We start from the raw sequence: 15542 nt of genomic DNA on the forward strand, positions 1-15542 counted from the left end.
TGTTGTTCTCGATTTTTCATGGTTTGCAACTATTCGCAACCTTTTCACCGCTACAACATCAGCACCATCGATACTCTGACAACTTCGTCCGCCCCCTTGGACATATTCAAGAAGCTTCATAGCTCTCTCTCGCTTTTCCACCAAACCATCATGGACATGTTAGTGCCCCCAAGAATCTAATTGGACAACCTGACCGTTCTCGAGACTTCCCAACACGTCTGCCATCCCCTGCACCTCCTCAGACGACGACAGCTCGACCACTACTCCGTCACCCCCCATTAAAAAGCCTCTCACGGCCCGCTGCAGCGACAACGCTCCAGTCCACCGTGCCATCGTCACCAAGCTAGAGGAATGGCATCACGTCCACCGCACCGGAAAACCGTTATTCCGCTACGGACGCGAGCCCAAGTTGCCCTCACGCGTCTTCGATCGCCTGGGCCGTGAGGTCCAGCTCCGCCGCATGAACATCGCCACAACCGTCTCGTACGACGTCCTCGTCCTCCACCCCATCGGTGGTCCCCCAATGATCGTCGTCTGCCATCCGACCAAGAACCAGTATGGCACTTTCCTACGCGAATGGCGCGGTGTCCGTGACGGCCTGGACCCGCAGTGTTGCGCCCTGCGTATTTTTATGCGCGGCTCCAACCGCGCTAACTTCCCCGACGACGCGTTCGACTGGATCGATACTCTCGACACGTCAAGCTCACCCGCCTTGAGGCGAGCCCCGCGCTCTCCCAGTTCAGTCATCTATCTCGACGCTGAAGTCCCCACGCCGTCGTCCCGTCGTTGGTCCCGTCAACTCCGGCCCACCGTCCCCAAGAATTATCAACTCCCCGGGGATGACGTGTCTGTTGCGGATGGCCCAACGATCTCTCCCTCCTCGAATCGACGTCCTCCCGCCTCGAACACAAAGCCTTCTCCCTCGAATCCTCGATCGCCCAGCCTGGTGTTTGAGATCCTCTTCCACTGCTACGGAGCGATGCGCACGCGGGCCTTCCCCTTGACCGAGTGCCGGTCCTCAGAGCAGCTATTCGGCAAAGTCCAGGACTTCTGCCATGTCTTCGATCCTGAGACCCGCGTCAATGTCCTCTCTTGCCGCATTCCCTCCCAGCCGGAGCGGCTGGTGTTTCGAGGTAGTGAAGGCGAGTTCGATCTGCTGGTCCGATCGGCTCGGGAGGGGAAGGCCGCGAATATTCAGATCCATCCTTGTTAACTAGTTGTTTGTATGGATTCTGATGTACCTATCATTGTTTTACATAGATGTACAGAGACTAATCCGCAAATCGGCTGGATCGCGGTGGGGTGGATGACAGGGTATTCACTAATTCTGATAATATAGCAAGGGACATATAGATTACCCACCATGATCATACACCTGATTTTAGGTACTATCTAATGTAGCAGAAGGGTGTGATTATCAACAACCACGTCATTGTTATCTTGTACTGTTGCTTTTGTTTCCAACCCGATCACACATGAGATTTTCAATCAAAGCCAGTAGCTGATCTCTTGCCATACGCCTGTTTGTGGAGTTGTGAGATAGCCTCAAGTCAATGACCGGCAAGGTACGGGATGACTTCCAAAGCCGGGATAGTGATTGAAAAATGTCAAGCTAGATAGCGTATCCACTACTGTCTGCAGTCGTGATGAAGAGCGACTAAAGACAAGCCACTACACCGACGGTCGGGTTTCTTGTTTCCAATCTGTCTTACTGTCTGCTTCCATCAATGCGTACCTGATGGCCATCGTTTAGGAGGCGAGCAGTGTGGATGATACATCTTTGTATTTCCCACGAACTCCTGGTTTATACCCTTAATATACGTCACATCGTTGACTCGTGTCTCCACACATTCGGCCCAATAGTAATTGGATAGGGCCGACGGGCAGCGCTAAAAAGAACATATCTAAAAGAACAATTGACATGTCAAGTCTATCGACGTTCGGCTATGTCGATCATGATGAACCCCCTCGTTTATGCTAGAACCTCTCAAAGAAACCCTTCCGTCTTCCTCCTGTTATGTCCCTATAACGAACCATGAATGTCATGGTGCCGCCACAAAAACCCATCCTAGTGTCATTTGCCATCTTAATGTCTACAGGAAATGAGTAAACTATATACCCCTGGAATAAACAGGCCGGAAACCCACCCGGCTCCTTCACACCCGGTAGATTAAAAACTGACAGGATTTGCATCCCTCCTCGAGCATCTGCGTGTGCCTAACTATTTGACGTGGTTTTGATTTGAATATGATTCGCATGTCTGAAGTGAATTTCTTTAGGTCAAGCACATAAGAAGCCATGTTTAGCTATCTAATGGATATGCTATATGTATGACAAGTACAGAGGTAGACAATTACTTAGATCTGATTAATCAAGAATAGTGGTGTAGAATAAGCCACAATATCAAAAATGCAAGTCAGTACATTCGATGGAAAAACTAGAATATAAAACCATTATCCACAATTAAGACAAATATCAATATCAACCACACCACGCCTCAACACATCAATAAAAAAATCACATCGTATATGTACAGACTCCCAACTACCCGACCCGCCGTCAGCGCTTTTACAAGTCGGTCGATCATCCAGAGATAGATCAGGGTATATATATATGAAAAGCAAGTCTCGCACATACGGGAGTAGTGAAAGACGAAGGGACAAAATACAGGTAGAGGAAAAAAGGTATCAGCTGCCCATCTCGTGGATCGCCGTACCAGCTCCATGGGGGTTCGTCGCCAGTTCCGACGGCCCAACTCGACCTGTCGGTGTCGGCTTGTCAGGTAGAGGTCCGGCTTCGCGCCGCCCCTCCGTCTGACTGTAGAAGTCAATCTCCTGCTTCCGCTTGGTTTGCTTCTTCCGTCGCAGGATCAAGAGTCCCAGGACGAGCAGGAGCGCTAGACCGCCCACGCCCACGCCAACCCCTACGCCAATCGCGCCGCCTGTGGAAATACCACCTGTCTCCGGTTTCTCGTCCCCCGCAACGTGGTCGTGGATGCCAGTGGGTTCGGCCGGGGTGTCCGTTTCAGTCGGCACGGCTGTGGTGGAGGTCGGCGCGGCGGCGGTGGACGAGGGTTCGGTGTCGGTCGAGGTCACGAACATCGTCAAGTCGTGCTTTTCCTGGGCGACAATGATGGGTTGCGCGTACATGGTTATTGGCCCCACGATCCGCGTCCGCTTGTTGTTTGCCTGTCGCACCTTGACGGTCGTTGTCTCGCCTTCGGGAAATATGCTCGTGCACCCCATCTGGGTGTTGGCAGGGTTGGTGGTATATTCGTAGTCTCTGGAAGCTGCACATCAGTACTGCAAGCTAGTCTTGGAAGCTATGGAAGAGCATACGAGGGGCAGCAGATTGCGGTGGTTACCGGCGGCTCGATGGCTACATCGGCGGAGGTGTAGCCGTGCGGACAGTACCCGGGGCTGTACATCTGCTGGGGGGGCGCTCGTCCACGGTTACCCCATCCCGTTGGCATGCAGTCATTGTTCGTATCATCTGAAGGGGCAGCATTCTGCAGAAGCAGACCCTCCGACACATTGTTGGCCTCGGGCGGCTCGTACGTCCATGACGAAGAGCACACTGACGGTGCGGTGTAGATTTCGATCATGGGCAAGGTTGTTGTGTGCGGCGAGATCACGGTTTTGGACCGGGCTTCCATTTTCGGCGACATGATGGGCGAGTTGGGCGCGATCCCAGCTTTGAGGTTTGATAGACGAAGCTCAATTCCAAGAGGGGTGTTCAGTGAAAATCGACGACTGTCTTGACGCAGAATCACACACGCTTTCAGCCCGGCGAAGGTAACGGGGAGAAAAGGGGACTACAGTCAAACATTATACTTTGCATGCTGTTAGTCAGGCCCCGCGCACGGCGGAGGAAGTGCAAACCCTGACCGGTTGCAGAATGGGGTCGCCGCCACAGGGAAGGCGACTTGTCCGCCCAGAATACATAGACCCAGGGCTCCTATAGTAGCTACAGATAGCTGACCGGGCGCAGAATCCCTTAGACGGCTTGCAGAATCCATGGGGCGCGGTCATTGGAGGTTGCCATGGGAGGATTGGGTAGATGGAGCGCCAAGCCCACTTTAAGGAAGAGAACCGGCCCTTGACGGAGCAGACCGGAAAATGGACCGGGAGAGTATCGATCCTGGTAGAAGTCCAGCGCTGCACATTGGTCCTGTCATTGACTAGTGTCTAAGCGATCCTTGTTCGCATTCGGGTGGTCATACGGCCCCCACGCTCTGGATAGGAGTCACCTAACTGCAACGGGGCAAGTGGACGGATCGGCGGAGCAGTTAGTGGTCAGGTCACTTTGTTTCTCTGCCGCAGAGATAGTACGTATGTCATAAATTGGTGTCCGCGGGGTATGTTTGGATCGCCAGATTCAAACGGCCATGGGACGGAGACTCCATATGAGTTTTCCTGTAGATAAACCGTCTGGTCACGAAATATGTCAAACCAAGTCGACATGGAGTAGCAATAGTTTGACACGGTTGGCATGCAGCGCCCCGCTAGTGGAGCCCAGGATAAACAGTCGGGGAATATACCGGCTCCGTCCTCCGTTGCCATCGCCCGCTCTTCCAGGGCCCTGTGGGTTCTTAAAAGTGGCAGTGTATCGGGCCATTCAGCACAGGCAGGTGACTACCCCCTGCAGACATGCGCAGGGTGATGTTTCCCCTGTTTGCTCGATATCATGGGAGAGCAGATCGTGCTCCGCCGTAGCATCTTGCGTGCGGGGAAACCGCATCTAAGAAGCCCCTAGTGTCGGCGTGAAACCAGCTTGCGATGCGAGAGCCCTCGCAATTCATCAAGGAACCCTGGGTACTCGGGAGATGGGCCACATCAAACAATCAGAGGTCTAACTTGCTGGAGAAAGTGGATCATTGTTGTCCGGCATGTGAGCTTCAACAGGGTACATGTAGCTGTAGCGATATTTAGGGCTTGCTTCTCACATGACATGACGGGGAATATATATGCGTTAGCAGGATACACCGCGCAATGGATATGGCTTACTATAGATCAGCAGCTAATTAGACTCTTGAGAAAGAGTAGAGTGAGTATACTTATAGCGTTTATTACTCAGCGGGGGGCCGTTGTCAACACTTTGAAAGCCTGCATGTGCTAGGGTACAAGCGTGATCAATTAATAGGCATCTAAGGCTTGTATACGGCTCACGGGCTCTCAATGGTGCGTTTAGTTAGATAGCTAGATAGCTTGGCGCGAGCTAATGCTTGCTAATCTTGACAAGACTTTCATGAGAGGAGAGGGCTTTTTATCGGCATCCCGAATTCAAGGGGGATTCTGTCATAGTTCCCGAGCACTTCGCCATCTGAAGTCAATATCGGCCCACTGCCTTTTCAATTGACTTGAGCATCCGCTGATCATTTTCCCTGGCTTTCCCGCGCTTGCTAAGTTAAATTGGCAGGCTTAGTATGAATATCGAAGATGACAACATTGATGATCTTGATAAACCTATGGGAGATGGTGATCATGCTTGATGGTCGTATGAGAGTCGGTAACTGCAGCATCTGCGGCAACCGCATGATTAGTTGACATATTAGCCTGGTTGTACTGCTTCCACGTGGTGATAGATTTAAGGTACTCTCTAGTCTAGAGACCCAATTAAAGTTGCAGAACTAAAAGCCAAGCACGGAACACGATATAGTATATGAAATACTAATAGTGGAACCGGTGACTGCAATCAGCTCCACGCATCAGTCAATTTGTGCGGGAGCTTTCTATTGCACAATCTGCAAAATTTCCATTTAATTCGCCATGCAACTTGCAATCTGTCACATTGATTTGATCCCATTGGTTTCAATTAGTATATTGAATGTTTTGATTAACTTCGGAGAATCCCCTACACTCCATGATAGGTAGGTGGTAAGCAATTGTGATCTCATCCTTATATACAGGAATCTACATGATTAAGTATCTAAGATACCTTTACCCGGGGAAGAGGTTCTGCTATTCTACAGAGGACTACTGTGATATATAATCAGAAGGCTCGCGCGGCACCATGTAGAGTAAAATACCAGTCGGCTTGAGAATATGATCTATAGGATTAAAATGACCGGTGGATGCGGGATATCGATATCAATACAATCAAATTACTGCAATATCGTGCCACACCTTTTCTCTGGCTCATACACGAATTTAATGAGCGAGGTGATCGGCCCATTGTTTCTCGAGGATCTTTTCCCAGCTGGCATGGTAGCGTTGTCTTACCTCTGCTATCTTTTGTTGAGGTTGACGGCGAACCTTGGCCTCCCTGCTTGCCTGATGCTGGTGAGACTAAACTGGCTCCCTGCGAGGTGTGTCACTCCTATCCATGATAGCCAATCATTCCCGGATCATTGTGGAAACCTCGACAGTGCACATGAATGCGTTAGAGGGTAGTGGGTCCTTAGGGCCACTTTACTCATGGTAGTAGGACCTCTCTCTCAACTATGACTCGCGGGATAGCCTCCATCGCATTTTATTGGTCTCCTTGGCATGACAGGCCATGCGCGGCTGCGACTTATGACACTGAGGGTTATTGTGGACAACGATAACAGTGGAATATGAGTATGGGCCACAGAAGCAAGGCAAAATGGGTTTTGATGCCTATTGTTGGGACTTCCCCTTCCCTTCCTCTTAATCTCTCTTGCTTGTATGACAAGAGCTCGGACAGCATCGGACGACCCGCGATGGCTATAAAACAAACAAAGCCATGTATTGGATAGCCCTTATGGTTCCATCTCCACAAGACACACTATCTAGAAGCACTAAGTATGCAAGTCTCTGTTTAGTAAGGATTGTAGAGCCTCGTCCGGTAACTGTTAAGTGCAGTGTCTATCTGCTACCTGGCTGATACCATACGAAGGCCCTTTCTTCCAATGCTAGAGGTGCATGGCTCTCTTACATCGGTCTGCGATTTGGCATGTCTGTACATGTAAGGGCAGCGACATGCATCCATTTATTGACATGTGGGTTGACCCACGCGTGGGATACCCGTGTCTGCGGCAAAGCGTTGACCGTGTGGATCATCACTGATCAGCATCCACTAAATAAGGGCTAAAGAGTCGCTATACCGGATGTCACACCCTCCCCTATTTGGAGTGGAGCCCTTAGTGTATCATAGCGTCCAGGTCTGATAGCCCCGGTGAATAGCTGAGAGAGCCGGATATAATTCGTTGCTTCGTATTTTTGCCAACATACATATATCACACATCCTACTCACTCGACGGCCATTGTTCCCGGTTCCCACCTTCGAAAACCTCACCACAATCGCACCCAGGCTCCAGGCCGACACCGACAATATGGACAGCCAAAACTCCACCGCCCTGTTCAGCCTCTCCCCACTTGATCACACCATGCCCATGATATACATGTCCTATGTGCTGGCCTTCCGAACCGCGGATCCGGACGGTGGCATTGAGACTCTCTACGAAGGCATATGGCCCGACTCCTTGCCACCCTACCGTTGCTGGGCGGAGAGGTTGTCGGCATCCCCGAGCTGAACGGCCACCGCAATGTTCACCAAGTCCGACTATCGAGCTCTGTGCCCCACGTGGACGACATCCTCAAAGTAAAGAGCCATCTGCTGCCGGTGTCAAGATTACCCACCCCCACACCGAGCGGTGCTTCCAGCGAACCTTCTGGTGATGAGCCTGGTCCATCGGTTGTGGAATTTGTGCCCATCTCTCCGCTAAGCCCGTGGACCAACCGTCGGTCCGTCGTTTAGTTCCAAGCCAATCGGATGACGGACGGAGTTGCCCTGGGAATGAGCTTCCATCATGCGGCTTTCGATGGCACTGGTGCGGAGCTCGTCCTCAAGGCACTAGCCGAGTGCTGTCGCGCCTTCAAGGCGGGCTCCGATGCCGCGCCACTGGCATCCGAATTCGCCGATAACGAGGTCAAGCTACGCGCGCTGATCAACGAAATGCCAGCTGCGGTGGAGGAACAGGACCACACGAGCAAGTATGGTACGACGGCAACCATCCCTGACATGCCTGCTAGCGAAGAGGAGGCGCGGATGGCGTCGTTGGACACCAGCCTTCTGACCAGCAGGTTCTCCTTCCCGGCGCCCAAAATCGAGGAGCTTCGGGCTTTCTGTAATGTCTATGTCCAACATACCCTTGGCTTAGATCTTGTCCTTTCTGCCAATGACATCCTCAATGCGCTTCTGGCCACCTCCATCAAACGTGAGCCCCCCGCCCGCGACGCCGAGTCCCACAGTTCTTCCGGGGCCCAGCTTCAGATGGCAGCGAATATACGCAAGCGATTCCGCCAGTCTGATTTACAAAATTATCTTGGGAATGCCGTGGCGATGGTTCGAGTCTCTATACACAGTGCGGAGACTACGTCACCGACGGGGACGGCTGTCTACGGCCAGGATATCGCGCAACTGGCCGCCGTGGCGGCGGAGATCCGAAAAGGCGTATTGGCGGTGGATGAAAAGCATGTTTTCAGTTTACTGTCCTTTATGCAAGAGCAGAAAGATTGGGGTGCATTGAGTGTCAAACTGGCGGACACCAGTATCAGCAGCTGGAGGCATCTGAGCGTATACAGTATGGACTTCGGCGAGCCACTGGGCCGCGTTGACGGCTTTGAGATGCATATGATTCCTCTTAAAAACGTGTGCATTGTTATGCCGAGGGCTGTTCGTACAACGCAAATAAATGGCTTTGGTGGCCGGACAGATGCCCCGTGGGAGGTGAACGTTACCATGACGCACGCTGGAATGAAGCGGTTGATGAGCGACCTATTGATCGTATGGGCAACTAAGTAATTTTGATTTCCCATTATGATTTACCTGGCTCCTTGTGTTCGATGTGATTTTCGGTTATCATGTATGTGAGCGCAGTTCGTGTTGTGTAGAATGAATAATAGCTTCAAGTGGGTACGAAGTCGATGCTAGAGGAATGTCCACCCAAATACTTCTACAACGGTTGAACGTCATAGGGCTTATCTTATCAAATGACCCTAATCAGCCGTTGCATCACGTGCTCAACGGGCTTTCTACCCGCTCACCGCGTATCAAACAATCAACAACCTTCCAATTCTTCAAGATGGACGTTCCAGTGGCCGCGAACATTCTTGGCACGATAGGAGCTGTTCGTTTCCTTCCCCTCTTTTTCTAACCGTCTACTGACTCCGTTGCAGGTGTGTTGGTCTATACAGGTTAGATGTGCAACTCCAGGCTTCATAGTGCACCCAGTATGCTAAATCCCGCAGCTTATACCTCAAATCGTCGTCAACTATCGGAGGCACAATACAGAAGGATTACAACCATCGATGATGCTGCTGTGGGCAGTTGCTGGCGTTCCTCTTGGGGTGTATAATATTGTGCAAAATCTGAACGTGGCATTGCGAATCCAGCCCCAAATTCTGACTTTCCTAAGTTTGGTCACATGGGCCCAGTGCTTCTACTATGGCAAGGTAGGATCCCTTCTCTAAAATAGTTTTGTGTGGAATGATGTACTTAATTCCGACAGAAGCGCTCGTTCATGGCGTGTATCACTGTAGTTGCCCCGCTCCTTGTGGGACTCGGTGCGATTGAAGTAGCGCTTGTCTTTGCGTTACGAGCCGCGAACGATCGCAACCTGGGATGGCCTCTTATATTGATGGCCGTTCTGAGCGCCTGCTTGCTTGCAGCTGGGGTTCTGACCCACTACTGGGATATCTATACCCACCGAACGGTCCGGGGAATAAGCTTTCTGTTTGTGGCCATCGATGCCGCGGGAGATTTGTTTTCACTGATATCTGTCGGTACGTGATTTCTCTTGTGCACGTTCCAGTAATTGGGGACTAAATGGTAGAAGTGTTTGAACAACGTATTGATATCCTGGCGATGGTCATATACGGGACTGAACTTGCGTTGTGGATTGGGATTATGATTTGTGGGGTCGTTTATAATTTCATTCCTTGGGCGAAGAAGGATTCGAAAACGAACCATACCGAGGAACTGCAGCCAGTCTCGCTTCACGAGATGCCCTCGTCAACCTCAGTGTTCCGGACGGCATCTGGGGCGTCTGGGTCAGACACGGTGGTGACGCGACGGGCGCCTCATCGGTCTGGATAACTATGCTGCTTCTACTCGGTGCTCGCCGTTATCATCGGCATGCCGCGCTTGCTCATACGAAACCACAATTAGAAGACTAGTCGTTGTACTAATTCTTTCTTGCACCAGTCCCTTCACTATAGCAGTGGACATTACACTGATCGCCTTCTGTCACGTTATAGACGGATCTGCTTGCATCTGAGAGAACAAGAACAGGCTAGACTCGGCGACAAGCCCATAATTATGACTTCACCGGGGCATTGCCGCACAACTACCCAACGCTTTCCCGGCAACCGCGTTCAACGTTGTATATTGATAAATCTCAGCCAACGCCCCCTCTCGCTCAAAAAAAGAAGCCTCCATCTGTCTTAGAATATCGGGGTGTCCAGTCAAGATCGATTTCATCTCGGTGTGGGCCTCTTCCACGGCAGGTGGGGCAAAGTTCTGCTCAAAAATTCTCGCAAAGCAGTGGTTCACCTTATCTTGGGTGTCTTGGTCAAGTGTTTTCTAAGACAACATCCGTCAGCAAACATGAGTACAAGACTTGCCACCTCTAGCCATACCTGGAGATCTGCGCCGAGAGCGATACTAGTCGCCCACCAGCGGGAGCTTGCTTTCAAATCCCACTCGGGATGCTCTTTCTGCAAGGTTTCGATGTGCCTATCCATGCGACCCAACTGCTCCTCCTGTTTTGAGGTGGGCTGCAAGTCATCCTGTTGGTACACTGATGTTTTAGACACTGTTGTGTCGTCCATGTTGTCCCGGTGAATTTGGTTATTCAATCTTGTAATGGACATCGGACACCTGGAGTCTTATCGACGAGATGCCGGCAGGTTTTCTATTTGACAAATGGTTAGATAGACGATAGAATTGCGATGTCGTCGATCAGCAGCTGGGCACCGGATAGACCGACATGTGCGGGGCCTTCTACTCACGTGCTGTGCTGACTCCGATCTCGTATTATAGTAGTCTTGGAAGGAGTGGTGCCAAGGCTAAATCGAAGGGCTTGATAGGTGTTTTTACTTAGACTATCATACTAGGCAGGCAATGGCAAGTGAGGCTTAGACCGTGCTGGAACCGGCCGTCACAACGACCAGCCCAGACAGGCACTGAGTCCACCTGTGAGGCCCTAGTTTTGAAACCCACTGCAATTGAAAGGGTGGTAATCAGTAAGGCAGAATAGTAAGGAATAGTAAGGCTGACAGATGGAATTTGCCGAATCCTGTGTGCAACAGAGCTAGGAGCATCATAGCATTGTCAACACGGTCAACATCTGATGAGCGGAACTTTGAATAAGATCGCAGTACAGAGAGGCAGCGATACAGTGTTATCCATGTGTTGGGTGTCTCAAAAACTTCATCGTTGTTGCTGTAAGTACGCATCAAAACACGGTATTATGTACGGTGTTGCATGGTCTTCCTGGCCGGTCAAGGCTACCAAGTGATTGCCCATGACCGACACGGTCACGGACGTTCGACCAAGACCTGGAACGGCGGCAACATGGATACTTCTGTGGACGACCTGAAGGAACTTTTCGAGTACCTCGACACGAAGGGTGCAATGATGGTAGGCCACTCACATGGTGGCAGTGAAGTCACAGTTCCTGGGAAAGCATGGTCGAGACTTCGGTCAGGTCTAATGCGAAAACCACGCTGGTACCACTGGGCCCAGCGCGGCCGGCTGTGTTGTACCCGGCATGACCCTAAAACAATCCAAAATAAGCGGCATTCCACGCAATCTTACAAAGACCAGCAGTTTGACAGCTTGAACCGGTCTGTTCAATAGAATATAGCGTTCGGCTAGAAACCATTTTGTAGACAACTACAAGTACATACGACCATAGGGTGTGGAGAACAGGGCTTCCCGTCCGCTCAGCCGTACTTAAGCCACACGCCGGCCGGTTAGTAGTATGGTGGGTGACCACATGCGAATCCCGGCTGTTGTATGTTTTTGTTTTTTATTTTTTTTGTGATTTGTCGGATTTAGCAACCAGGCCGGGTCAGTTTCAGGGCTCTGTCTGATATCTGGGTTATTAAGTAGGCTTGAGGGTCAAGATAATAAATAGCTTTGTTAAGATTAGCTGCGCTGTTGAACTAAGTGACACTTTGGAGAAAAAACAGGCACATGTAAGCATATAATTTTCTAATACAGATAATTTTTAATAGTTGATATCTTCTATCTATTCTTTAAGAGGGTGACAGGATTATTTGATGAGCACGAGCTCTGGTATATAGTCACTTTTCTCTGTTAACACTTTGTCAGGCTTCGCATGAGCTCACTGGGAAACAATAGTGTCCGGGATCAATTAATCATGTGCAAAGGGCCCGAATCTTCCTATTCTCCCTCATGATTTCCGACGTAACCATCGGTGGAGATGAGTCGAGCTAGGGTCACTGGAATCTCGGCTGTCGATTGGCCCTTGCGGCCTGGTAACTAGGAAGAATATAACACCTATGTAGTAACAAAAGATCAGAAAGCAATCGATGATCCAAGGTTAGCTAGACTCTAGGAACTGTAACATCTTCGTACCACTCCAATTCAGCTTCATAATAGTCATATTCAGCTCCGGAAATGGCGATTGCGCGCCGAAATTACCATGTGTGAATTAATCAAATGTATGTACAGTCTTGATTGGTATATATATCAGTTTACCTCCAATCTGGGGTAGGGTTTCATCTCAAGCGCGCACCGCGGAGTCAGGCCCAGTCGGGCCAACAACTTGAGTGCCCGGCAGTTCATGGTAGATCGGCTTAATCTGATTATCCTGGCCATCCAACTCCATACCACGGTCGTCGACACTCTGTTCATGCGTGACGCCGCTATTGCTCGTGTCGCCGTTGTTACTATCGCTGACAAGGGGCGCATCGGCGGACCAGAAAGGTGGCTGTGCCGCAAATTGACTAGAATGGGATGAGGAGTAGCCCGGGGGTGCATTGTGAACTGGACCTGAAAGAACGGCTTGATCGGTTTCGGGCGGAGTCGCTTTGTTGGCCGCTTTCTGGCGGTGGCGACGGATGAAGAAGAAGAGCAGCGCGGCGAGGAGGACGGCGCCTACTACTGAGCCGACTGCGATACCTGCTACGGCGCCCTTGCTCAGGCCTGAAGGGCCGCTGGAACCATCGCTGGGACTGCCATCCGAGGAGGAAGAGTCTGCGTTCTTGGATAGAATGTCGACCACGTTTTCTTCTGCGCCCTCGTCCCACTTGCAGGAGGACACATTGAAGGTGCGGCGCTCGTAGTCGGCGGAGAGATACCTAGGATAGGTTTAACATATGCCTCAATGAGGGGGATTTTTCTTTTCCACTCACGCTTCTTGCAGGAAAGCCCGCCCCAGTGTGTACTGCGAGGAATTGTCCGCGCGCTTCAGAGGAAAGTAATGGCTGCTCTTCTTGACCAACGGAGGCTCTGCCTTCAGGGCGAAAGCGCTATAAGGTAAAGTGATAGTAACAGTTTCCCCGCCGGTCGACACGTCCGAAAGCCGAAAGGCCACCTCCGCGTTGGAATTGAGCAGCTCGGTGTTCTGTGTCTCGTTTACCAAGTACAGACCCGACTCATCATCGAGAGTCAGCCCGAATGCCTTCTCGAAGGCGTCGCAGACCTTTTTGGGTAGCCAGAGACTTGGGTCCGTGGAGTCGACGAAGATAGAAATGGGATCGGAGAGCAGAATGGCGGAACTTTTCCCGCTGTAGCTGATGGACTGGACATAGAGAGCAAGGTCACGGGTCGTGTCGTCTTGCATGGTGAAGGACACTGAATTGGGGGTAAAGCGCGAGGTGTCATAGCCGGAGAAGATGAGTTGGCCATTGACTTGTTTGAGTCCTAGATTGAAGCAGAAGAAATACCAGGTTAGAGAAACACCGCCTTGAGACTGTCGCCCCAAAAATTAAGAAATGATTGTCTACTCACGATATTTGGCTCCGGCCGTATAGCTCCAGCTGAGACTTGGTATGACGCCCTCATCTTTGAGGGATGTCACAAAGGAGGGGGCCGAGAAATTTCCCAGGGAAGTGAAGTTGACTGGCTGCGGGTTGAGACCAAAGACTCCGCTGTACGGGTTTCCGGTCAGTTTCTCATTGATTGATTTTTCCGGGTCATGGGATTCATTTTACAGGTAAAAGGGGTCGGGGGTTGCGATGCCCGCGACGGTCTGGTTCTTCAGTCTCTCTCCGGTCAGACCAACGCCCACCGTGTCGAGGGCGAATTGCGCTCTTTGCGAATATCCCAAATTGGCCCCGAGACCAACGCCATTCTGATTGATTCCATACAGCCCCAAGTCGTGATACGAGGACGACTGGTTCGGGTTAAATAGACTCCCCCGGGAGACGGCGCAATCGGACGGCACCGAGTCCTTGAAGACGGATTTCGAGCAGCCGTACTGCGACAAGACGACCATCGACTCCGACGAGGCCGTCGAGACCAACACGCGGACGGATTGTTGGGGGTTTCCAACTCGAAGATGAAAGGTGCTCCATGGTCCGTCGTTTCCCTCACTAAATGGTGCATTAGCCCCTAACATCTACGGCCTTCGAAGGGAGATCCAATTCACAAGTATTCGCTGGCTGAGACCACAAGAGCCGAAGGGGCTCGCCGAGTGATGGAGGAGGTCGCGCATTTCGAGGCCCAGGAGACCACCAAAACAAGCTCTATCAAGACAATTACAAGATTCATGAAGGGCTTGACCGCCAAAAAGGGGCATCAGAGAGAGAAACTGTAGTGCGACAATGATGGCCGAGTCAACTATCATGCTGAGTAGGGAGTTTCGCGTTTGCAACGTGGACCTGCAGGCCATTGTTTCTCGGAGCCAGCTCGCTCTCTGTTTACTTCCTCTCTGCAAACCATGACGTTATTCCACGGGCCGTTAGGCCCTTCAGTTCGTCGCGGTTAGTCAAGCCAAGCCGTTAGGGGCCATCAACGCACCACTTCCACACACATCCAGGAATCACTCAAGGCGACAGTGGGGCGATCGGCCGGAACCAAAACAGGGTCAGGATCGGTAAAAAACCTGCTCCTTCGTCGGGCTTGCAACCGCCAATCCAGAGCCAGATATCGTCTCCACATGGTTGCCGTTCCTGGCTACCCGACTGCCTGTCATTGCCTTTCTGAGGTATACCGCCACTCGCTCTAGCATCATATCTGGATGACGGCATCAAGATGCAGGGCCCTTTTGATATACGAAGACACGAACGCTGGCAGGAGGTAGATCACAATAACAATTTTGCCGGGTCAGTGGTCTTATATTGGGGGCTCCCGTAGTCGGGTGGAGTGTTTTTGTTTACTTGCTCTTCTACTGCTTCTCTCCTAACCCTAACCGCGGCATCGCATTTTTTCCTAAGCTGTTTTTTTTTTGAAACGAGAGAGAGAACGTAACTATGTTGTCTGTTCTTCCATTCTGGACCGCAGTTGGACTGCTGGTCGCTGGAGGTGAAGCCTTTGATGGCCCAGGTATGCCGCTTATCGCATAGAAACGAATTCGAACTAATGCTAAAAACGCGAAGTTGGTCAGG

The 15542-nt window shown here is 51.2% G+C and overlaps 6 protein-coding genes across 6 annotated transcripts; 3 read left to right on the plus strand and 3 right to left on the minus strand.

Annotated features, from left to right (window-relative positions):
• Positions 1-18: 18 nt before the first annotated feature.
• On the plus strand, positions 19-1360 carry P168DRAFT_330805 (uncharacterized protein; the record flags this gene model as incomplete). The annotated part of the gene is made up of 2 exons (XM_024841628.1): positions 19-86; positions 205-1360. 2 exons carry the CDS (start codon positions 19-21, stop codon positions 1211-1213), a joined length of 1077 nt encoding a protein of 358 aa, XP_024688585.1. The 3' UTR covers positions 1214-1360.
• A 1327-nt stretch (positions 1361-2687) lies between these two features.
• On the minus strand, positions 2688-3667 carry P168DRAFT_307901 (uncharacterized protein; the record flags this gene model as incomplete). The annotated part of the gene is made up of 2 exons (XM_024839145.1): positions 2688-3282; positions 3339-3667. The coding sequence occupies 2 exons, from the start codon at positions 3665-3667 to the stop codon at positions 2688-2690; spliced, it is 924 nt and encodes a 307-aa protein (XP_024688586.1).
• A 3764-nt stretch (positions 3668-7431) lies between these two features.
• On the plus strand, positions 7432-8766 carry P168DRAFT_330807 (uncharacterized protein; the record flags this gene model as incomplete). The annotated part of the gene is made up of 2 exons (XM_024841629.1): positions 7432-7668; positions 7720-8766. The coding sequence occupies 2 exons, from the start codon at positions 7432-7434 to the stop codon at positions 8764-8766; spliced, it is 1284 nt and encodes a 427-aa protein (XP_024688587.1).
• Positions 8767-9046: 280 nt separating this feature from the next.
• On the plus strand, positions 9047-10059 carry P168DRAFT_245116 (PQ-loop repeat-containing protein; the record flags this gene model as incomplete). The annotated part of the gene is made up of 5 exons (XM_024833955.1): positions 9047-9091; positions 9141-9158; positions 9213-9416; positions 9473-9746; positions 9800-10059. The coding sequence occupies 5 exons, from the start codon at positions 9047-9049 to the stop codon at positions 10057-10059; spliced, it is 801 nt and encodes a 266-aa protein (XP_024688588.1).
• A 228-nt stretch (positions 10060-10287) lies between these two features.
• P168DRAFT_322752 (uncharacterized protein) lies at positions 10288-10793 on the minus strand (the record flags this gene model as incomplete). The annotated part of the gene is made up of 2 exons (XM_024840600.1): positions 10288-10545; positions 10602-10793. 2 exons carry the CDS (start codon positions 10791-10793, stop codon positions 10288-10290), a joined length of 450 nt encoding a protein of 149 aa, XP_024688589.1.
• Positions 10794-12657: 1864 nt separating this feature from the next.
• P168DRAFT_276925 (acid protease) lies at positions 12658-14955 on the minus strand. Its single transcript, XM_024835589.1, has 5 exons — positions 14585-14955; positions 14148-14528; positions 13945-14084; positions 13347-13857; positions 12658-13292 (listed from the first exon to the last, which is right to left on the minus strand). Exons 1-5 carry the CDS (start codon positions 14704-14706, stop codon positions 12716-12718), a joined length of 1731 nt encoding a protein of 576 aa, XP_024688590.1. The 5' UTR covers positions 14707-14955; the 3' UTR covers positions 12658-12715.
• Positions 14956-15542: the final 587 nt, after the last annotated feature.

This window comes from Aspergillus campestris (assembly GCF_002847485.1).
Source record: "Aspergillus campestris IBT 28561 chromosome Unknown P168scaffold_17, whole genome shotgun sequence".
NCBI classification, from domain to species: domain Eukaryota; kingdom Fungi; phylum Ascomycota; class Eurotiomycetes; order Eurotiales; family Aspergillaceae; genus Aspergillus; species Aspergillus campestris.

Excerpts from the sequence above, each read along its gene's own strand:
- P168DRAFT_276925 (XM_024835589.1), bottom strand. The coding sequence starts at position 14,706 with ATGAATCTTGTAATTGTCTTGATAGAGCTTGTTTTGGTGGTCTCCTGG. Across the intron at positions 14,529-14,584 it reads GTCTCAGCCAGCGAATACTT|TGAGGGAAACGACGGACCAT; the intron begins GTGAATTGGATC and ends TGCACCATTTAG. Across the intron at positions 13,858-13,944 it reads TACGGCCGGAGCCAAATATC|GACTCAAACAAGTCAATGGC; the intron begins GTGAGTAGACAA and ends GCTTCAATCTAG.